The sequence below is a fragment of the Carassius gibelio genome, chromosome B15, assembly GCF_023724105.1.
Source record: "Carassius gibelio isolate Cgi1373 ecotype wild population from Czech Republic chromosome B15, carGib1.2-hapl.c, whole genome shotgun sequence".
NCBI classification, from domain to species: domain Eukaryota; kingdom Metazoa; phylum Chordata; class Actinopteri; order Cypriniformes; family Cyprinidae; genus Carassius; species Carassius gibelio.
In genome coordinates this window covers 3,155,144-3,180,810 of record NC_068410.1, presented here as the reverse complement: position 1 = coordinate 3,180,810, position 25,667 = coordinate 3,155,144, and the positions used below count along the sequence as shown (strand labels likewise).

General features: G+C 35.0%; 1 protein-coding gene across 1 annotated transcript in view; it reads left to right on the top strand.

Moving 5' to 3' along the window:
* Positions 1 to 12,513, top strand: part of LOC127973181 (guanylate cyclase soluble subunit alpha-2) — a 28,193-nt gene extending 15,680 nt beyond the window's left edge. The window contains exons 5-9 of the mRNA XM_052577323.1: positions 3,861 to 4,016; positions 5,231 to 5,560; positions 6,299 to 6,442; positions 9,730 to 9,884; positions 10,488 to 12,513. Coding sequence (XP_052433283.1) covers positions 3,861 to 4,016; positions 5,231 to 5,560; positions 6,299 to 6,442; positions 9,730 to 9,884; positions 10,488 to 10,698 — 996 coding nt within the window. The 3' untranslated portion in view covers positions 10,699 to 12,513. The remainder of the gene's footprint in view (positions 1 to 3,860; positions 4,017 to 5,230; positions 5,561 to 6,298; positions 6,443 to 9,729; positions 9,885 to 10,487) is intronic.
* Positions 12,514 to 25,667: the final 13,154 nt, after the last annotated feature.

The following is a 25,667-nucleotide window of genomic DNA, read 5'->3' as shown; positions in this document are numbered from 1 at the left end:
CCTGGATTTCTGTACTTATTGAAATTCTTAAAAACTATAAAAATGATTAATATTTCCATGAACTTAATACACTGAAAAAAAAAGCATTTTCATGACTGGTTGCATTGTATTATTCACATTTCACATTTTTCCTGCTGCCACATCAGAGCTGAAACTCTTTGCTCAGTGATTAATTTGAGAGTTTCGTCTCTGTTCCATGTCGTTTAGCAGCAGCTTTTATTTTTATCCAGAGTAAGTTGCAGGGTGCTGATGGCAGGAACAGGCCGTCCCGCTGGAGACATCAGTGCCTCGCTCCGGGGTACAATAGTGATTGTGTTAGGAGAAACTTAGGAACTAAGCACTTTTCTTCAAGCTGTGTGTGTGTGTGTGTCCTGAAGCTGCTTACTGGACTGAGGATGATAAATGTGAACAAATATTAATAAACAGCATAACACTGTGCCAGCACTAAAAGAGCGAGATGCAATGCGACAAAAACGGATTATAATCAGCGGTGTGGACAGCTGCATTAATTATCATGGGAGTGCTCTAGTTTAATTTTTAGTTTAATCACGTTGCATTTCTCAGTGTTAATGTTATAGTATTATTAATGTTATTTTATGTTTTATATTTTATTGTGCAATAATAATAATAATAATAATAAAAGATTATTATTTATTTTAATTTAAGTTTTTTTTTCCTGTGGTTATGCATTTTTTTATTTCTCTATTTATTTATTTAATTATTTATGTATTTATTTAATTATTTATTATTTATATGATGCAACAATAACTAAATCAGAAATAATGCTAAATGTAAATTCACTGTGAGTAAAAATACTACATAAAAGGTGCCCATATTACTGAATATTTCCAATACTGAGCAAGATTAATTCAGATCAGTGTTATTTTTTTATTATTTATATACTTTTATAGTTTCATACATTTTCATAGTGATATTTTCCACTGTAATATTTTACTATTCATTTAGTTATGTTTTTTGATATTTTGTTTTGTGCTTATGTAAATATTTTTTTTATTATTTTTAAATATTACAATTTGGGTATAATTGTATTATTTCATTCAGCATCCATGTTTCTGTTCATAATTTTTTCTTCAGTTTTTTGTTTTTATTTTAGTGGTTCTACATATCTGCTAGCATTCTTTCAATTAACAGAATTATTTAAAATGTAAATATTAAGTACTGATGTAATTAAAATTGTAATTTATATAAAATATTTTTTTTGTGGTTTATTATGTAACCCTGATGCAGACACTGACTGTACTGTATTTGACAGTGAGGTCAAATGAAAAAAGTCAGTTATATTAAATATAAATTAAATATTAATCACCCAGCCCTGGTGGCAAAAAAGCAATAGTAACAAAATGCATTGCTTTCCACTTAACACTATTTTAATGGAGTAACACAGTATTGTAATGCATTCATTTTAAAAGTAACTTTCCCCAACACTGGTGATAGAACTTGTGTTCAGTGTTTACTCAGAAGTATGAATTGTAACGCTCTCGCTCTGGTGTGCGTTTCCCAAAACCATAGTTGCTAACCTGAAAACAACTTAGTTGGTTGGCAATGGGAAATTGCATTGCAACCAACAAAGTTGCTATCTTAGTTAGCAACTATGGTTTTGGGAAACGCACCCCTGATTAGCACCTCAACGCGCTCAGGAGTGCAAATGTCTTTTTAAAGCGCTCCTCTTCAGCCCTCGTTCTCTTTAATCTGTTGTTCTTTGAAGGATGGTGTCGTCAGATCTGATGTGTGTAAACGTGTGTCACAGAAAGCCGTTTGTTGTCTTGTCATGTAAAACACAGCTACATTTGAAAGCTCCGAATCAAGGTGGCTTTTCTAACGGAGAAGATAAATAATTAAACAGATGAACAGATGATGAAATGAAAGTCAGGTGTCAATGGCAGAAGCGTGTCTGATCTCTGCACCTGTCGACAGACAAACTGATGGAGAATTGATCTCAAAATATCTCTCCATTACTAGAGTAGCAGTGTCTTTATTAGGGTTATGAGTTAATTGTTGAATCACTCAAAAGAGTTCACAGCCAAAACAAGAGCTTGTTCAGTGTGAATATTATTTTATTAATCAATGTAATGAAGTGTGCCACCATCTATTTTTTCATCCATCCATCATTCATTCTATCCTTCCATCCATCCATCCATCCATTCATAGTACATTCTTTCATTCAATCCATCCATATATGCATCCATCTATCAATCATTCCAACTGTCCATACATCATCCATCCATCATTCCATTCATCCATCCATTCATCTTTTTATCAATCCATTCATCATTCATTCTATCCTTCCATCCATCCATCCATCCATCCATCCATCCATCCATCCATCCATCTATCCATCCATCCATCCATCCATCCATCCATCCATCCATCGTCTAGTTTGATCATTCTATCGATCCATTGATCCATCCATCCAGTGTTCATTCACTTATTCATCCATCCATTCCTACATCCATCTATCCATTCATCCCATCAGACCCTCCATCCATTTATTGATCCATTGTTCATTCGATCATTTCATCTACCCATCCATTCCTCCATTATTCAGTCCGACCCTCTATCCATCCATCCATCCATCTTTCTATCAATCCATTCATCATTCATTCTATCCTTCCATCCATCCATCCATCCATCCATCGTATATTGTTTTATCATTCCATCCATCCATTGATCCATCAATCCAATGTTCATTCTCTCATTTCATTCAGCCATCCATTTAATCCATCCTTTGTTCTAGTATCTATCCATCCAACCATCCATCCATTCCTACATCCATCTATCCATCCATCCCATCAGACCCTTCATCCATTTATTGATCCATGGTTCATTTTATAATTTCATCTACCCATCCATTCCTCCATTATTAAGTCCGACCCCCTATCTTTCCATCCATCCATCCATCAATCAATCCAAACAACCAACTAACTAACTATCCATCCCATCTGACACTCCATTGATCCATTGTTAATTCTATCATTCCATGCATCCATCATTTGTTCTGTTGTTCTATCATTCCATCCTTCCATAGATACATCCATCCATTGTTCATTCTATTCATCCATCCATCTATTCATCTATCTATCAATCGTCAAACCACTGCAGAAATATTCTCTGGACTCTCTAGATCAATAATCATCAACAAAAAAAAAGATTTTATTTTGTCCTTTGGTTAGTTATAATGGAGTCATTTTAAAAAGGGGCGTGGCCAAATATAGCCAAAAGCTTATAAAACCTAACTGAAAACTTGGCGGAAACGTGTAAGAGGACGTGTAATTAGCCTGCAGTTTCATGGAGATCTGACCATATATGGAGCTATAACAGCTTAAAAAAACAGATAAAAATTGTGCATCTGATCACTGATCAAAGTACTATGATTTGAGGGATCCATGTCAGGAGCACAAACCCTGCTAGACGAGTTACACGCTGAAATAAAATGCATTCTCCTAACGAATGTGGAATTATCCCATATTAGATATATTCTCATAAAACATGCAGAGAGCATTGAATACTTGCTCAAGAATTCCACCATAGCAACCAACCTAATAAAAGAACAGCCTCTCTCACTAAATCTCTCTCTCTCCTCGAGTGATGTGATCAGATCTAGTGTGTGTGTGTGTGTGTGTGTGTGTTTGTGTTTGAAATGTATGACGCTAAAATCCGACATGCTTTGTTGTTTTTCTTGACAAGCATGTAAGTGAGTGCACCTTCATTGCAACACAACCACGTCGGGCTTATTGCATTAATATTAATTCCCAACCAATAAATTGAATTTGTAAAATGTTATGCATATTTGATTTTCCATTCCAGTGCTTTACTTTCGTCTGTGTGTGTGTGTGTTTCAGGTGATGGAGCTCAAAGGTCAGATGCTTCACCTCCCGGAATCCAACTCCATAATGTTCCTGGGCTCGCCGCGTGTTGATAGGCTGGAGGAGCTCATGGGGCGGGGCTTACATCTGTCTGACATCCCTATTCATGATGCCACACGTGATGTCATTCTGGTGGGTGTGTCATTCAAACATCATTAGATTTTCAAAGAGTTTACTGTAAACAGAATAGAGTTTGGCAAATCAACTGTTACTTGATGGAACAATTGTAATTATTACTATTAATAAATGTAATTATTTATTGTTTTGACTTCATACTTACACCCCTTAACTCTGGTAAAATCTGCATCTAATAGTTAATTATGAAAAGGATATTTCTGGTTCTGGATGTCAGTCACCAAAATATTTAGAAACAGTTTACAGTACATTTAGATATTGCTAGTAGATTTCACAATTCATTACAAACTGCAAGCAACGCATCGTTTAAAAAGTGAAATGGTTTCTCGTAAAACATATGTTCTCATCAAACATAACCCAATAATTAGAAACTATGCATGTTTTATTTTTAACTTTAAAAAATATTTTTTTTACAGTGTTAATCTGAAATTATAAAAAAAATTCAAATAATTGACATTTAGCTGAAATCAAAATATTGGATAAAAAAATTGCTTTGGCAATTAGCTGAAATCGAAGTACTAAAATTAGTCAAACTAAAACATAAAAAAATTAATTAATGCAAAATAGAAATAGTAAAAAAACTAATGTTTTGTAATTGGTATTAGTTTTATATACTTTTTTTTAAATATTTTAATTACATTTATTTTCATATATTTTTATTTTAATAAAATAACAAAGAATAAAACTGAAATAAATATAAAGCCTAAAAATAAATATTAAAGTTTTTATATATATATATATATATATATATATATATATATATATATATATATATATATATATTTATCTTCATTTTTATTTCATTTTTATTTTTTGTAAATAATATAATAATAATATATATACTTTATATACATAACAGTATTAATAAACTTTAACTAAATTAAAGATATGGAAATAGACAAAACAGTTTCATCATTTTAATTAGTTTTGGTTTTATAATATTTGAATATTTATATTTAGCTTTATTTTTGTTTACATAACATTTTTAAAACTTATACTGAATAAAAAATAAATTAAAGCTTATTAAAAATATTTTTTAAAACTCATAAAAATGATAAAAAAACATACAATTACTAAAACAAAAATTTGAATGAAAACTGAAAATAAAAGCTAATTAAAAATATTAAGTACTTTATAACAGTCTATATATGATACAACAATAACTCTACAGGACGATACCTGCCATAATTCATATCTGATCATTTCTGTAGGTTGGAGAACAGGCCAAAGCTCAGGATGGGCTGAAGAAGCGCATGGATAAACTCAAAGCCACGCTGGAGAAAACCCATCAGGCTTTAGAGGAGGAGAAGCGCAGAACCGTCGACCTGCTCTACTCCATCTTTCCCGGCGACGTGGCTCAGAGACTCTGGCAGGGGCTTCCCGTTCAGGCCAAGAAGTTTGATGACGTCACCATGCTGTTCTCTGACATCGTGGGCTTCACGGCCGTGTGCGCGCAGTGCACGCCGATGCAGGTCATCAGCATGCTGAACGAGCTCTACACGCGCTTCGACTACCAGTGTGGCATCCTGGACGTCTACAAGGTAAAGCTATCGGTCATGCTCCATACATCGCTTTTAACTAGCACACCCCAGCAAACGCATTGCAACCAACTTCCTAGAAGCCACCTTAAACATCAAAGCAACAACATAGAAATCACCTACTAGCACCTTACAGATGTACTGAAACCACCTCGTAACACTTTAACAAATGCATCAGTGGCCATCAGCATTTAAAAGCTTTTAACTTTACAAGTTGATCTTTAAAGACACACACACACACACACGCACACAGTGTGTTCAATGAAAAGGCATTTAGTGAGTTTATGTCAATAAATTGGCATTATAAACTGTGGCCCTCCATTAACACAAATAAAAGTGTGTGTGAACTGCTGATGCCAGCTCTGATCCTCTTACTCGCACACACACACACACACACACTCAGTATGTAAATGCGGTCTGCTGTGCTGGCATCAGTGCGTCTCCAGAGAGAGACAGATTCATATTCATGTGTCCCTCGCCTGCTTTGTGTTAAGTGTTATTCATCAGAGAGCAGTTATATTCTGACAGCAGCCGACTGTGAGCGTCAAGAGCCACAATCTGAGTTTGTGTGTGTGTGTGTATGACAGGGTACACATCTGGAACACATTTGACTCTAAATCAAAGATAGAAGTATATATTTTGCATGAAACAAGATGATGTGATAATATCATCAGAGATTAAATTATAAGGGAGTCTTGATTGTTGCTTACAGAAATACAGTAAACGCTCTCTTCTTCACAGATTGAGACTATCGGCGATGCGTACTGTGTGGCAGGCGGGCTCCACAGGAAGATTGACAGCCATGCTAAGCCAATCGCGCTCATGGCGCTGAAGATGATGGAGCTGTCAGAGGAAGTGCTGACGCCCGACGGGAAACCAATCAAGGTGAGTTAGAGGATTTGTTCGAATTACTGTGCTGTTTTTTTGCAGTAAAGCGTGGAATTTTCCATTAAATTACTTATTTACCATATAATATTTGCAAAAATTTGCAATTTAATGCCAGCTCACTCTGGGAGGGATACTGTATGCCATAATGCAAAGCACTTGATCTTTCTTTTTGACTCCTTTTTTCACTGATTATTTGATGAAATAGCTATAATGTAGGCATGTAGCTCAAGTGGGAGAGCACTGCGTTAGCAAGCGCAAGGTTGGGGGTCCGAATCCCAGGGAACACATGTTAGGAGAAAATTGTTAGCATTGAATGCAATGTAAGTTGCTTTGGATAAAAGCGTCTGCTAAATGCATAAATGTAATAAATAATATATTAATAAGAAAATTAAAAAAATAAGATAAATTCATATAAAATGAATAATTCTATTTTTTTTTAAATATAAATATAAATACATATTAAATAATAACTGCACACCACTAGCTTAATTTTTAAAATAGGTTGATGGCTAATTTCACTGGAACTTGTGACTAGTGACAATAAACTACTACTACTACTAAATTAAACATAATGATGGGTGGTCATGTGATCAAAATGTAACAGGGATTTAAGAGATTTGAATCCCCTTCAAACACAACCAGCAAGATGCGTTTGTCTGTAGCTTTTGTTCGTCATGTGTTGATGGTGGAGCGCCGGTTTAATGTTGCTCACAGAGAGACACTCGTGTGTGGGGTTGTGTTAGGGATCTTGTGTTTAACAGCTCCATCAACACTCACTGTAAAAACAGAGTGGAATCTGGTCGTCATGGAGACAGCGGAACACTCCAAGTGCTTGCCGCTAATTGATTGTTAGATTGTTGCTGTTTTCTCTCATTTAGAGGAAGTCAACGAGCCAATCGCTGCGTCTGAGAGGCTCGGGCATCGTGTGTGTGTGTGTGTTCCGAAGTGTCTCTGAGCATGAAGTGTCAAGTCTGTACTGAAATGACTGCAACAATGGTTGTTTGTTTAGTAAAACTGAATGATTGTGGAATATAACCGTCCAAGTTAAATGTAAATTAAATGTGTGTAGTACACAAAAAAGTTACTTGAAGCAAAATCATTTACTGTAATGAAACATGAAAACATTTGTATATTTTTTAATATTCAGATACACTGAAAAACAAATTGGCATAGGATTTACTTTGAAAGAAGTTTCATTCAGGCATTGTTAGTTAACCTTACAAATAATTACCAATAACTACAAATTTTTACTTTAGCTTTAAATACTAAAAATAATTTATAAATAAATGTAATAAAAACTATATAGAACAAAAACATAGAAAATATATCTAGTTCAATATAAAATGAGTAAAACTAAATTAATTAAAACTAAATAATAAAAATGAATAAAAATTATTAGACTTATTGTTTTTATAAAAATGACAGAAACAACAAAAATGTTAAAAAAGAAAATTAAAACAGAAAATTGCCTCCACAATAAGTAAAAAATAAACAAATTAAAATTAATTCATAAAAAATAATACAAACTACTACTAACTAATAGAAACACATAAACTATAAAAAACTAAAATTTAAGTGAAAATTTGAATTATAAACATATAATCTGATAAAAGGTAAATAACTAAAACTAAATGAACTAAAACTACTAAATACAAATTAATAGAAACTATATAGACAAAATTACTAAACTGTAAAAATGAAAGTAAAAATACACAGAATCTAAAAAATAAAACCTAAACTCAAGATATTAAGGAAAACTATAATAGTACATGAGTGACAGTAGAATAACACAGGCGCACACATTAGTATTCCTGAGAGATTGTTGTGTGATTGACAGCACTGTCAGTGTGACAGCGAGGCCATGAATAATATCAGGGTCGTCATCGAGGGCAATCATCATTAAATGTGTGTGTATATTTGTAGACTCTCTGTGACACGAGAGCAGCAGTAATAAGATGCCCATTCCATAACAGCACTGTTTATGAGCGGTTCAGATCGTCAGTGATCACCTGCTTACAGCTGTGTGTCTGACTCTCGTGTCTACAGCCACCACTGAGTCACTCCAGGAACAGTTCATCCAAAAAAGAAAAAGTGCTGAACATGTACTCACTCTCAGCCCAATCCCAGATGCAGATGAGTTTGTTTCTTCATCAGATTTGGAGAAATGAAACATTCCACCTCTCTCTCATCAATGGATGCTCTGGAGTGAATGGGTGCCGTCAGAATGAGAGTCCAAATAGCTGATGAAAACATCACAATAATCCACGCCACTCCAGTCCATCAGTGAATGTCTTGAGAAGATGTCTTGACATTTCCATTGACATGGCGATGAAGCAGATCAGAAGTGTGATCTGTTCTGCTCTGCCCTGAGTTTGATTGACAGCTGTCAGTCACAGACGTTGCTGCCCTCATGATTTCTTTTTCAGCACTCGTCGTGTGTTTCTTGCACTCTTCACAGTATTGGCTCTTCTCTAGTGTTTCTGTGGTGATGCTAGTGTGGGTGTAGTTGGATAGCTAGTCTCAGATGCACATATTAGCTCTCATATTAGCATTTTAAGACACAGGAGGTTTGAAAAGAGATGCTGCGAAATTATCCCGCCTCATAAGATTTCTTGATTTAGCAACAAGGCAATCCCAGAATGCACTGCAGCAAGAGTTGCAGAGATAGAGATGTTGCTAAGCTGACTGATACGTTAATATGCATAGATTTCTACATAAAATGCATAATTACTGGTTACAATAATTCCATTTTAAATGCATTGAAAGGTAGAAAGTTCAATAGAATTTGGAAAAGATTTAATTATCATTTAATTTGACTTCTTATTTATTTATGTGGATTTTACTTCATTCCACGCATGACATTTAGTCAAAATGCAATACATGCAAAAAAAAGCACATTTACATGTTAGGAAATGTTAAATATTAAATAATTATTTAAATACTACTTTTAATTTAAAAGTATAATTGTATTATTTTAAAAATGTTTATATATTTTTTGCCTTGATTTAAAAAAAATGTTTTTTCTAATTTTCAAACTATTGTATTATTATTATTATATAATGGTGTGTTTATATTTATTTATTTATTTATTTTTTACTTAGTTTAGTAAATTGGATAAAGTGTAAAAGTGACAATCTGACAGTTGAGTTTCTGTATGATTTAGACTGTATGCTGCTCAGTGTTGTGAATTCTTCTCGACTGAAGGGTTCTGCAATACTTTGATTACTGTGATGCGATCTCTACTGTATAAAGCGCTGTATGAATAATCTCTTCTCTCTGTGTAGCTGAGGATCGGGATCCACTCGGGATCAGTGCTGGCTGGAGTGGTCGGTGTGAAGATGCCACGCTACTGTCTGTTTGGAAACAACGTCACGCTGGCCAGCAAGTTTGAGTCGGGCAGTCACCCGCGCTGCATCAACGTCAGCCCAACTACATACCAGTGAGAGAACACACACACACACACACACACACCAGCCAGTGTTTCTCAGCTGATGTGTAACTCCTCTGCAGTGGAGACAGTCACACCTGTTTCTATGGCAACCTGCTTCAGTCGAGATCGTCAAATACGATGCTTTGCAGTCAAGTGCAGCTCTGAAGATCTGCTCTCTCTCTCACACACACACACACACACACACACACAGACACACACGAGCACCTGTGTTTGTAGACATTGTGATTAATCCCATCCAAAATAAACGTTTTTGTTTGCATGATATATTCTGTGTATATTTAATATTTATATATACATACACACACGTACAGTATATATTTTACATATATTTAAATGTCTATATTTATATTCATATCACTTATAAATAAATATATTTAATATACAAACAAAACATTTTCTGAAATATATAGATGCATTTGTGTGTATTTATATATATATATAATAAATATACACAGTACACGTTATATAAACAAAAACATTTATTTTGAATGCGATTAATCACTATTAAACATTTGACAGCACAACATAATTCATATTTTGTTCTTACAAATTAGTTTTTGCGAATTCCTTTCCATTTGGTTTTCTTCTCAGACTCCTGCGTGACGAGCGCACATTCACCTTCATCCCTCGCTCCCGGGAGGAGCTTCCCGACAACTTCCCCAAAGAGATCCCGGGAGTCTGCTATTTCCTGGAGGCGGGGAAAAACCCGAGCCACGCCTCTCTCACCAGCACTCGCTCCGCCCCCATCCGGAAAGTGTCCTATAACATTGGGACCATGTTTCTACGGGAGACTAGCCTCTGAGACGGCCCCGCCCATTTGCTATGACATCACGTCCTGGAGACTAGTGTTGCCTGTGGCAACTGTTGGCCCCGCCTCTCGCCCCAGAGGCGTGACACGGAGAGGGTGGGGAGGACGGTCCCGCCCCTTTATAGGAGCCATGGATAATTGTGTTCTGAAATACAATAAAAACTAAAATATGTATATATATATAGATATATTTAAAATAAAGCCTTCTGCTCAACGGCATAGCCAAACTTTGATGGTGTACACATGGAAATACTACAGACAAGCTCATGTAAACACACATTTCTTGCTGCATTGCAGGTAATAGATTTAACATGCATAACTTTGGTGCCTTTACTTCCCATACACATACATGAACACACACACCACAAACATGCTCTGCCATTTTAGACGCCGCCATTAACCACTGTTAAATTCTTTGTGTTTGTTTGTTTGTGTGTGTGTGTGTGTGTGTGCTAATCCTCTATTAACCATTGTTAGATTGCTTGTGTGTGTATGTGTGTGTGTGTGTGTTCTACCATTAACCACAGTAAGATTGTGTGGAAGTGTGTTTGGCCTCCAGTTTGTGTGTGTGAATTTGTGTAAAGAAGACTGAGGTCGTTTCGCCCTTCTCACATCTGAGGCATGTGTTTATATTTTGGCTCCCATATTCGTAGCAGAAAAGAAAGTGCAGAATATGCACCATTCACTTAAATTAATAATTGATCCAAAAAATTACAATTTGCTGAAAATTCATTCACCCTCAGGCAAGCAAAGAAGTAGATGAGTTTGTCTCATCATCAGATTTGGAGAAATGTAGCATTGCATCAGTGTCTCGTAAATGGATGCTCTGCAGTGAATGGGTGCCGTCAGAATGAGAGTCCAAACAGCTGATAAAAACATCACAATAATCCATAGCACTCCAGTCCATCAGTTAACATCTGGAGAAGACAAAAGCTGAGTGTTACAAATGTGGCTTGTAAATGGTGCTTCATTTTTGCAGATTTCCCTCCTGATTCAGAACAGATTATTTTTTCACTAGAGGAAGCAATATAATGGATCATGGACTCATATTTTTGCTGGAAACAGCTTTTGTCTTCTCCAGATGTTAACTGGTGTACTGGAGTGCTGTGGATTATTGTGATGTTTTTATCATCAGTTTGGACTCTCAATTTGACGGCACCCATTCACTGCAGAGCATCCATTGGTGAGACACTGATAGAATGCTACATTTCTCCAAACCTGATGAAGAAACAAACTCCTCTACAGCTTGAATAGCCTAAGGGTGAGTAAATGATCACCAACATTATTAACAATTCTTTTAGTCAACATTATAAGTTGCAATACAGGTGTTTTCTTCTTCTTGAAGCAATGCAAAATGCTGTTTGAAAAAAAATGTCTGTAATGCTTGATGCAAGGCCATGAAAGAAATATTTTTGTTCAGTAAATTTCTACTTAATCTGGATTAAAGATGCACTTTGGGAACCATGTAGATTAATAATTATTTGTATGTAAATGTAAATGTGATTCAAATATTCATGCAAAACTTTATATTAGTTCTTAAAAGTACATTCTCGGTCACCATTTAATAATTCATACGTGATAGGTGATACTGAATGAAAAACTTGTAATATCAGGACTCACTTTTATGCAGCAGAAAACATGCTGTAGATGTGTGAAACGGTGTGTGTGTGTGTGTGTGTGTGTGTGTGAGGTCACAGGAAGGTACATTATAACGTCAACATTCATTTCAATCACATTTGATTCAAGATCACATCCTGGCATGTCAGTCATTTTTATCAGGATGCCAATAAAATTCATTGATTGAACTTTCATGGTGTCAGACTGTTGTATTTAGTGCTTTCTTTAAATGGCTTGTTTTTCTAAAAATAACGACCCGTATTTATTCAATGCAATAACACAATGAGATTAGCCCTTTTCATTAAATGAGAGATTAAAGTTGTTATGCTCTGTAAAAAAATAAAGAGTTCAAGTTTTTGAGTTTTAGACTTTTCTTTTAGTTTAGAAATTTATAATTTTATTCAGCAAGGATGCATTAAATTGATCAAAAGTGACAGTAAAGACATTTAGAATGTTACAAAAGATTTCTGTTTCAAATAAATGCTGATCTTTTGGACTTTCTATTGATCTATGAATCCTGAAAAAATAAATGTATCACATTTTCTACAATAAAAAAAAAACAGTTTTCAACATTGATAATAATCAGAAATGTAGAATGAATTTTGAAGGATCATGTGACACTGGAGACTGCAGTTATGATGCTGAAAATGTAACTTTGATCACAGGAATAAATTACAGTTTAAAATATATATACATTAAAAAACAGTTTTTTCAAATTCTAATAATATTTCACAATATTACTGTTTTTACTGTATTTTTTATCAAGTAAATGCATCCTTGGTGAGCAGAAGTGACGTGACTGGTACAATCCCATTACCATGAGCACACACCTGGATATCAAAGCGAATTTAGTTTACATGCAGTGATCGAGTTTGTGGTTAGTTTGCATATGCAAGATATTAATGAACAAGACTCTGATTATCTGTGACATTGTGTTATGTCAGGACAAGAGGCAAGAAGTAATCGTGTCATGTTACTATAAAACACTTCTTGATACTGGCCACACTTACTCAGGACACGCCCAATTGCAGTAAAGCATGAGTGGCCACACCCACTACAAACTCTTGTGTTTGTAACAAATCCATGCTTCCAGAACAAAATAACTTAACATTTATATAATACACAAATTATACATTTTATTATACTTATAAGATAAGCTGTATTATAAAATTAAATATTTAAAATACTAAAATATTATATTTTACGAACAAAACATTCTAGAATATTTAAAATTACTTGAATAATAATTACAATTCGTTGACATGATTTCTAACATTTAACAATTAAAAATACAATAATACTGCTTTTATAAATGATTAAAAATGAATTAAAAAAACTAAATACAAGTGTGTGTGTTTAAAAATTATATAAAATATTGTTTATAATATTTCATCATTTAGAAAATAATTTTATAATACAACATCACTTTGAAACCTATATTTATATTTTACATAATATATTAATATTTATATAATACACCAAATTATATAGCAAATTATTTAAAAATGTATTGTTTTAGATGATTAATATTATAAAAATGATTTGGAATATACAAATGCTCAAAACTAAAATAAATGATTTTAAAAATCATATATTCTAGTTTCAGTAAATTGATTACAATTGCATAAACTGACCTTTTACATTTTAAAATGTAACTTTTTTAAAAATACTTTTAAGTACTTTTTTCTCATTTTATAGTGTTAAAATATTACTTTACCAAAATATGTGTATTCAAAAAGTTATATTTAGTTATCTTTGTTTGAAAATAATATAATATTAAAACCCTATGATGTATGTCATTTATGACATGACGAGATTCAGAAGCATACTGGCTGTGTTCTAGAACAGTCTCACATGTTCTGTGATGGAATAAATTGATTTACAGCTGTATTCCTCTTCCTGAAACATCCCATAATAGCATTACTACGGTAATCAGCTCATTACTCATTCATTCTGACATCATCACATTCAGCCAATCGAATTAAGCGCATAATTAGAGCATTGCAGATTAAGGGCCATGTGTCTGTTTGCATAATACTCACATTTATATCATGAGAAAACAAGTTAACCATCTACTCAAAGCTTTGTGTTTTCTGAGGAGACCATGAGTAAAGTTTCCCAGTGCAAGAGACTGTTGCAAGATGTTACAATGTTGCCAGTGCCAAGGTGTTCAGAGTGGTTTTAAGTACATTGCTATGTGTTTTCTAGAGTGTTCTGGTACAAGTCATGCACCAAAGTTTAATGCATATAGGAATACAAGTTAGGTCGAACCACTAACTGTCAGTTTTACCGATAAAAGACTTGTGTAGGCTACTCTAGAAGCAAGTGAACGTCGCTGTATTGTTCATCTTTCACAGATTTTTAACTAATTAACTGTTCCCTCCTGGTGGAATGATCTTCAAGATTCGGCTAAAAACACATCTCTTCCATCTTTATTTGACCCTCTAACTCTAGAACTTTCTAACTCTATTCTAATTATATAAAGAAACTTGCCCCTTTTAGATTTGCATTCTATCCATTTACTGAACGAAATCTGCATAATAAGCATTGTTTATGTTGTAATAATCTCTGAAACAGTAACTCGGGGGAGAAGAATGGTTGAGTAAATTGTTATTTTTGTTTTCTTTGCACAAAAAAATATTCTCGTAGCATCGCAAAACTGAAGTTGAGCCACTGATGTCCCATGATCTGTTTTACCGATGTATTGACCTTGTTTTCTGGGTCTGGGAACATTACAGTTGCATTGCTGTCTATGGGAGGGTCAGAGAGCTCTTGGATTTCATCACAAATATCTTAATTTCTTACGGGTTTGGAACGACATGAGGGTGAGCAATGACATAATTTTTCATTTTAGGGTGAACTAACCCTTAAAATTTGATTTAATTTTAGACGCCTTTGAACAGAGGAAGTTGCTAGACACTGTAATAAGCCAAAAAGCGAATAAAGTAAGCCCCTTGACACCGAGAACAAAGATAACTAATTATGCTAGCCTCCACATCACGATAGCAATGTTTGGTTGCTACTTCACTATACTTTCATTTTGACTGATTAAAAAAAAAAAGTAAAAAGCACAAATATTATTTAAACTTCTCTACATATACAAAACCCCATTGTCTCATTTTCCCATGATGATCCTCTGTGGAAAATCTCATGGGAGAGTAAGAATTGACAGAGTATTTTTCCTCCAGCTGAAGCAATAAAACTCTTCGGTCTGAGTGTCAGAATACACTAACAAAACCTTCACATGCTTCTGACCGAACTATTTTCATCCCTGAGAAAGATCAGAGCCTTTCCTCACACACACACACACACACACACACACACACACACATAAACACGTGTTGAGCGCGCTTTATCTCCATCAGGATTATGCCTGAGAAAATAAAGTGAATTACTGAATTAACAGCTTCCTGTCAGAAATGGGACATCTTCCTCTGGGCTCGTGCACATAACGCGTCTCTCGGATGCGTCTTCTGAGAGACTGACAGTGTGTTCGTGATGAAAACCCGCGGGAAAAGGTGATAGTTTGATATTGACCTGTAAACAAAGCGCTTCACAGTCTGCTCTACTGAACAGAAAATGACAGTCTTAAAGGAGTAGTTCAACTAAAAATGAACATTTGCTGAAAATCTACTCACCCTCGGGCCTTTCGTAGAAGAGCATTTATTTTATATATATAAAAAAATTACTTGCTCTGCAGTGATTGGGTGCCGTCAGAATGAGAGTCCAAACAGCTGATAAAAACATCACAATAATCCTCAGCATTCCAGTCCATCAGTTAACATCTGGAGAAGTGAAAAGTGGTAGGTTTAAATTGTTACTTTAGACCAAATTCAAGTGTATCCATAATATTTAAATTTTATATAAAAAAACTGTTTTTGCCAACCCGTCGATCTGCTCTGCGCTCCGACGTCCCGATCTGAATCAAATGATTCATGAACCCGCTCCGAAGTCCGAATCTGAATCAAATGATTCATGAACCCGCTCTGAAGTCCGAATCTGAATCAAATGATTCATGAACCCGCTCCGAAGTCCGAATCTGAATCAAATGATTCATGAATCCGCTCCGAAGTCCGAATCTGAATCAAATGATTCATGAACCCGCTCCGAAAGTCCGAATCTGAATCAAATGATTCATGAACCCGTTCCGAAGTCCGAATCTGAATCAAATGATTCATGAACCCGCTCCGAAGTCCGAATCTGAATCAAATGATTCATGAACCCGCTCCGAAGTCCGAATCTGAATCAAATGATTCATGAACCCACTCTGAAAGTCCGAATCTGAATCAAATGATTCATGAACCCGCTCCGAAGTCCGAATCTGAATCAAATGATCCATGAATCTGCTCCGAAGTCTCAATCTGAATCAAATGATTCATGAACCCGTTCCCAATCTGAATCGCATGATTCGTGAACCCGCTCCGAATTTCTTATCTGAATAAAATGATTCGCAAACCATAATTTCAGATCGGGTCTTTGAAGTGTGAATCATGAATCATTCAATTTGTGAACCTGCTCAGAAGTTCTGATCTGAATCAATTGATTCGCGTTCCATGCTCCGAAGTGAGCACATTTTCAACAAATTTTCATTTGAGTAAATTATTCTTTTTTGAAAGAATATTGTCGGTCATTTGCAACAACAACAAAAAAATCGATAGGCTAAATAGATTCTGATGCAGGACGTATACAACACTAAAACCCTGACATTCATCAAAAAATGCACTCTTTTCCCTGCAGCGAGTGTGTTTTAGTGTTTGTCTCCAGTGTAATAGATATTAGACCTGCTCATTAAAATTAACAGACATTGTGCTGTTCTTCATAGTTATTCGAGAAACACATTCACTGAATTACCTGAGGGAAAACACTGCAGCAGCTTTATTGATGTGTCCAATTATTCTTTTGATAGCTAGGTAATATTAGGAGACACTGTCATTACCTGCTTTACACCCTTCTTCTGCAACAAATTCAGCTCAAACCTCTTTGACTCTGTTCAGCTGTTATTTGAAGTTTTTCGCATTTAAGATCATGTAAATGTATACTTTAAGAAATTAAACGTACATTTCGAGTAAACTGACATATATAACTAATGATTACAATTTTAGGGTGAAGATTCTTCTGCATCATTCCTCCAGTCTTCAGTGTCACATGATCTTCAGAAATCATTCTAATATACTGATTTGCGGCTCGAGAGACATTTCTCATTAAGTTGTGATGCCCTTGATTTCCACTAAAAATAATGATAATTTATTTTACTGTTCTTTGATGAATAAAAATGTGTAAAGAATAGCATTTATTTGAAATGGAAATCTATTTATAACATCACAAATGTCATCACTGTCACTTTTGATCAATTTAATGCATCCCTGCTGTGCTGAATAAACATTTTAACTTCTTAATAAAATGTTTTGCATTCCTTTGTATTCAAATCAATTTTTTACATTATTTTATGCTGATTTAAAAACTAACTTAAATGCAAAATGTCATTATTTTATTCGCTCTCTGCCTTTTTTGGCCTGAAACATTCCTTTTCTCTTCCTTGGATTGTAGGTCAAAGCAGAATGTCCCAAATTCACACAAGGTTCTTCATCTCCACGGTGATGCTGCACATAGTGATGGTGTGAATTTTACTATCCAGGGATGTGACACTTTCAACGTGACGTTTCAAAAAGGCTGATACTATGGCAACAGGGATCCTGTTCATAGACAGGTAAACACACACACAGTCTGGATGTTGTTTGTTTTTCTGGATGTGCGTACACACACACACACTCACGCACGATGAGTCAGAGTCTTTATGCTGTGATGTCATCACCAGTCTTCTGTTATTGTGATGTCACTGAAATCTTCTATCAGCTCTGCTATTGGTCTCATCGCAGCGCGTCAGAGATTTGCATGTGGGCGCTCCCACTGAACTCTGGGATACCTTTCATAACCAACACCATGTGACGTTTTTCAATTGTACAAATGTATGTGAGACCAAAGCTGCCACCGCATTTCCAAATCTAAGAATAGAACAGAATGTAAAGCCACACGTCTGAGCTAGTGGATGCAAAAAGAGTATTAATTATGAATTTTCCAGGTCATATACCTGATGAGATTGATTTGTCACGTGACCCGTGCTGTTCACTCTGTAAACACTAGTGACTAAACCGCTGTGATGGGGGACGCGGGTCACATGACTGGGGTCTGTCCTGAGCGTGATCCGTCTCTGATGGGCCGTTTCAGAAACATCATAATCAAGATGCTGATCTTCTCTCTCTCTCTCTCTCTCTCTCTGCTCAGACAGTGATGCTGATCAGATTAACTCAGATGACTGCCTGTATCACATGTGTTCTTGTTGCCATGGCAAAGCTGGCTGTGCTAGGATGGTTGCCATGGTAACAGGAGATTGTGTCATATAGGAGGATGGATGAGAATATCAGCTCATCTATCTATCTATCTATCTATCTATCTATCTATCTATCTATCTATCTATCTATCTATCTATCTATCTATCTATCTATCTATCTATCTATCAATCTATCTATCTATCTATCTATCTATCTATCTATCTATCCATCCATCTATCTGTCGTTCTATCTATCGTTCTATCTGTCTGTCTGTCTATCTATCTATCTATCTATCTATCTATCTATCTATCTATCTATCTATCTATCTATCTATCTATCTATCTATCTATCCATCCATCCATCTATCTGTCGTTCTATCTATCGTTCTATCTGTCTGTCTGTCTATCTATCTATCTATCTATCTATCTATCTATCTATCTATCTATCTATCTATCTATCTATCTATCTGTCGTTCTATCTATCGTTCTATCTGTCTGTCTGTCTATCTATCTATCTATCTATCTATCTATCTATCTATCGTTCTATCGTTCTATCGTTCTATCTATCTATCTATCTATCTATCTATCTATCTATCTATCTATCTATCTATCTATCTATCTATCTATCTATCTATCTATCTATCTATCTATCTATCTGTCTCTCTGTCTGTCTGTCTGTCTGTCTATCTATCTATCTATCTATCTATCTATCTATCTATCTATCTATCTATCTATCTATCTATCTATCTATCTATCTATCTATCTCATGTCCCAGTTTTTTCTCTGTTAAATTAACATCACTCTATCAGGAAAAACTAAAATAATTTAGTTTTATATCTTCACAATAACAATGTGATCAATATTCTGTTTATTAAAGCACAGTATGAATCTCATGAAGTTAGTGTTTTTCACGTTTCATCAGTCAAAACGTTTCTGCGTTATAATCAGCTCAGCTGCTGGATGTCTTTGTCCATATCAGGGCTTTCCAATCACATCGCCTCATTTTGGATACGAATAAAACATCAGGTCATGCAAAGACTCTCATCTCTTTGCATTTAAAGGGATAGTTCATTGCAAAATGAAAATTCAGTCATTAACTACTCACCCTCATGTCGTTCCAAACCCGTAAGACCATTCATATCTATCTATATCTATCTGAGACTGTATTCCCTCTTCTCTTCTGAACCATCTGTGCTGTAAATGTTCTGCAGTTTCACATGTTTGTGTGTTTCTGCAAGGCATCTGTGGCCACTGCGAGTCTGAGCTCCATTTGGGCTCCCACAGGGCCTCCATCACGGCTGTAGGAGAAAATCACAATGAGGATGATTATTAACACAGTAAATCAGGAAACTGGAGGATGGACAGAAGTCGTCCGGGAGAAGAGTTTGGACTGTGAAGCTTGTGTGTGTGTGTGTGTGTGTGTGTGTGTGTGTGTGTGTGTGTGTGTGTGTGTGTGTGTGTGCGTGTGTGTGATGGCAGAGCACCTGAATCCACAATGACCAAAACCAAACAGAAAAGGGTCGCGGTTTCAGAACACGTCCACTGTTGAGCGAGCCAGTAAATCACACAGACTGTAGATGCTCTTTTGTCTTGTGACCTTCTGAAAAGAACAAACCCCTTCAGAGTTTCGTTCTCATGGGACAGCGATACTGTTGTTTTAACCTTTGACCTTGGAAATACTTTCTGTCAAACAGACAGAAAACAGACACACATACACACACACTTGTGCATCTCTCTTACTTGGACTTGATTATAAATCTTTAACAGAAATACTCTCAGAGGAGGAGAGCTGTTGTCTTTAATGCAGCTCTCGCTCGCTCTCCTGTTTTTATGATCGTGTGATTTAGGAAGCGTTTGGCTGATGCTCTAGATTTCAGGAGAATATAAAGCCCTTTCTACATGTTCCAGCATTGCACTTGACTGTACTTGTGCAGTATTTCAGGCTGCATTTTTATTATTAAATGGATAGTTCTGCACCAAAATCTGATCTAATTGATGTAATCATTATCGAACATTAAACATCACCAATATACATTCAATAAATTACATTCAAATACCAGTCTATGCTACTTAATTTATCTATAATAAAAACAATTACTAGTAATTGATGTAGTAATTTATTAAACATTAAACATCAGGATATGCTTATATTGAGCTAAAAAAGGGTAAACATTTTCTGTTAAAAATATAATTCATAATAATAAAGAAATCCTAAGAATTATTGTTAAATGTTATTATTTGTTGAACATTAAACATTGTCAATATGCTTCAGGTGAAGACAAAACAAAAACAACAGGTGTTTCTATTTCTAAAAAAGGCAAAACATACATGTTTCTAAAAAATATAATTATTTATCATGAAAATGCATTTTAAAAATGACTGTTTAATTAATGTATCATATATATATATATATATATATATATATATATATATATATATCTTTGATAAATACTATTATTAGTAAAAATAATTTAATACATTAAAAATGACCATTATGCTTAATTTTGCATCATTTTATATCATATAAAACTTTTTCCTGACTGGTTTATTGACAGCTTTAACAAAATGCAAATCAAATGCAACCAAAACAAGACTTTAATTAGATGGAGGGATTCAAAATGGCTGCCGAGGACAGGTGTGGTTTGTTGGGCTCCACACATGCCCTCTGTATTTTACAACTTTCCTTGTTGTTATTGTTTGTTTGGACTTCCAATTTTAAGGGTAATGTGGCCAGCTTAACCAGTTGTGAACAAACCAAGTTGCATATGTTTGGACACGGACATTGCACATTGTATTTGATCTGGACATCAAGAGGCCTGAGCGACAGAAATAATATCAGCAGATTAACTTCACGGCAGTGCAGATTTTATGCGTTTAAAGTTATACTGGTGCTCATTCTTCTGGCTGGGGATATACACCTTAATCCTGGTCCGACTAGATTTGAGCAAATGGCTAGTACTGAGCTGGAGGTTGGGCTCAGTACAGGGGTGACATCGACTACACCAGAATCCCATGGAGCGGAGCTGCGGGAGCTGTTGGCTCAGAGCCAGGAACCACTGGATCAGCGGCAAGCCGAAAAACGGAGTTCACCTAGTCTTAGCTGCCTGTGTACAACCGACCGCAACAAGTCCGGTGAGTCACCCCGTCTGATGGATCCATGTTCGGGGATTGAACCGGGAATGCACTTGAATGGCTCTGGCTTTAGTGCTGTACAAAAACAAAAACAATATCTATTTTTCCAAACTGTGAATCACGCTAGAGTACTCTGGGACGTTAAGTGTAAACCGAAAGGAATATTAGGCGGACATTTAAACATTCGCAGCCTAATTTCCAAAAGGGATCAGATCTCTGTACTCCTCTTGGACTCAAATTTGGATTATCTTTGTTTAACAGAATCCTGGCTTCACAGTAATATACCAAATAATATGATAGACATTGCTGGATATCAATGTTTCAGAAAGGACAGAAATACAGGCAAGGGGGGAGGAGTTTTGATATACATAAAAGATAAATTTAAATGTCACTTAGTTGAATTGAAAACAACTCTGGAATGTCTAGCTTTGAATGTTATTTTATCACCTACAATGAATTTTAATATTGTTGTTATTTATAACCCACCTTCATATAACACTGGTTTTTATGATGAATTAAGTCTTGTTGCTAAGCAATTTGATTCTTATAGAGAAACTGTATGGTATGGTGATTTTAATATTAATTGGTTGGGAAAAAGTGGTAAACAAAAATTAAAAACAATTATTACAAAATTTAATTATCTACAAATGATTAAAGGGCCCACTAGGATAACAAGGCAGACCAAGACCCTGATTGATATGGCGTTTACCAATAAACCAGAACATATAACGAGGACGTACAATCTGATAACAGGTCTCTCAGACCACAACATGATTCTGACAGTTAGAAAACTGACCAGAAAGCGGCTACAGTATTTTGGCAAATCTGGTTGTGATAAATTATCATTTATCATTCCTGAAGCTAAAACTGTGCAGTTCGAAAGAGAACTTAATAACTTAAATTGGGAGCAGATCATGGCTGTGGATGATGTAGATGAGTGCTGTAATTCTATGACTACAGCTATTTCAGGATTAATAGACAAATTTCTAATAAAAAAAAGATGTAGAAAGAAAGACACTGTACCATGGATAAGTAATGAAATCAGAAAGCTTATGAAGAAGAGAGATCTGGCTCTGAAAAAATCATTATGCTCAAAAATGAATACTGATTTGTTAACCTACAAAAGTCTAAGAAATAAAGTGGTGTTAGAACTACGTAAAGCAAAAGTTTCATATTATACTCAACTTATAGGTAATTCTAAAGGCAATAATAATTCCATCTGGAGACACTTAAACAATCTGACTAATAAACCAAATAAACAGGGGATCAAGGAACTTAACATAAATGGAAAGAACATAAATAATAACGCCGTTATGGCTAATGAATTAAATTCATATTTTGTGCAATCAGTAGAAGAACTAATAAAAGATTTTGAATCTAAAGACCTCAATTATACAACTGGAGTGACTTCTGTAGATTCATTTCATATTACAGAGGTTCCGGAGACAAACATCTTAGAAATTATTAATAAATTGTCTAATTCCAAAACAAATGATTTATATATGATGAATAGTTGGTTTTTAAAAAAATATGTAACAGTGTTAGTTAAACCTCTTACATATCTTGTAAATCTTTCTATAAGAACCTGTACATTTCCTTTAGGATGGAAAAAAGCAGTAATTGTGCCAGTATTTAAATCAGGAAGTCAGGACTCTATGTGTAACTATCGTCCCATATCTATTTTACCTATTTTATCTAAAGTTATTGAGAAAGTTGTAGCAGCACAAATGGTTGATCACTTAGAAGCCAATCAGTTCCTCCACCCACAGCAGTTTGGTTTTAGATCAGGTTATTCCACTGAAATTGCAAACTGCTGTTTTATTGAAAATGTAAAGAAATCACTGGATAGGGGTGATGTGGTGGGAGCTGTTTTCCTTGACCTTAAAAAGGCATTTGATACAATCAACCATAGTTTACTTTTAACTAAAATGTCATCTTTTAATTTTTCTACTAAGGCAGTACAGTGGTTTGCATCTTATCTTCAGGCTAGAGTACAGTGTGTTAAAGTTGACCAGGAAAAATCCTCACTCTTGAACATCAAAAGGGGCATACCACAGGGCTCCGTACTTGGTCCTTTGTTGTTCAGTCTTTTTATTAATGACCTACCATTACACTGTTCAGGCGCCAGCTTCCAGCTCTATGCAGATGATGCAGTTCTTTATGCACCCGCTAAGTCACCAGAGTTGGCTGCTGATGTTCTCTCTGCATGTATGGCTGATGTCGGACAGTGGCTCAATCAAAATCAGTTGGTGCTAAATTTTACAAAGACAGTCTCTATGTGTTTTTCTATTAAGAAACTTGATCTAAATAAAAGATTTAAAATTAACTTGCAAAATGAAAAAATTCAATCTGTAACAGAATTCACATACCTTGGATTGGTTATAGATCCTCAACTTAATTTTACTAAACATATCAAGAAAATCTCTAAAACAATACAAAGAAATCTCAACTGTTTTAAATTAATCAGACACTATATACCAAATCAGGCTGCCCTACTGTACATGCATGCTATGGTGTTTTCACATATTTCATACTGCATGACAGTTTGGGGGCAAGCAGCTCCGTCTGCAACAAAACACATTGGTTCACTTTACAATCGAGCAATAAAAATTATGGATAAAAAGCCAATCCGCTATCATCACTGTTACATACTGGAGAAATATAAAATATTAAGCTTTGAAAGCTTTAGTAATTTATGTTTCCTAAAGTTAATCTTCAAGTGTATTAATAATTTAGCACCTGAGCCTCTTAGTAAATTTATTGAAATACAGAACAACCAAAGAGTTACTAGAACTAGTACAAATCATAACTGTACAATACCATACTGTAGGACAAGCTTTGCACAGACTGCCTTTTCTGTTAAGAGCTGTAGGCTATGGAATGCATTACCATCTGATATTAAGGCCATATCTGACTTCAAAAAGTTCACTTCCAGGATTAAGCTCTGGCTAAAGACAAATCAAAATTGTATACATTTTTAATTGTTGTTATAATTGTGTATGATTAGGTATGTATGTATGTGTGTATGTGTATGTGTATATGTGTATATCTATATATACATAGTTTTGTAGTATTTCTTGTTTTTATGTATGTATTTGTTTTATAATGTTCTTAGAAATGCCCAACCAGGGACAGGAGTTGAAAATTAGCACTAGCTATAATCTCTATATGCTGCACATCAGTTACAGGCTTTGTATTGTAACTATGTTTGCTTGTATGGTCCCTGTTAAATAAACTTTAAATAAATAAATAAAATGGTGCATTATTAAATTGCATCATGAAAACTAATTTATATTAAAATCAAAATTTGAAATATACATCACTCAACAATCTGCGTAGTCTCTATTTTCCTACTTTAGAAAAAAATGTAATCATATGTGAGTACAGGGTTTAATCTAAATCTGATCCCATCTGTTTTTCTGATGAGTTGTTTCTCGACTGTTCTGCTTTGCTGTAATAGACTTTGCTCTTTTCACCTCTAGAGTCTAGACGACAGGCTCAGTAACTCACAAGCTGAATGGCTGCAGCTGCTGTCAATCAGCGTGAGGGGCGGGACTTTACCGACTTAAGAGCGTAAATGCATACCTGCATCCGAACACAGCATTTTTTTTTAAAGCAGGAGCTTCTGAACACACCGAGCTAATGGCCTGCTGAATGTCTGCTGATAAAAATAGACAGTGGCAGATGGAGAGAACGAGAAAGAGAGAGAGAGAGAGAAAGAGACTTTAGGAGGTGTAGGTTGAGAAAACTAACTCATCTCTTACATTCCTATGCAGTACATTTTCATGTTCCCATCAGATATGTCAAACTGGATAATAAAACTCACAGTTTATATCCCATTATCTAACTGAAGCCAGTTACTTCATGACATCATCCTCCAGGAAAT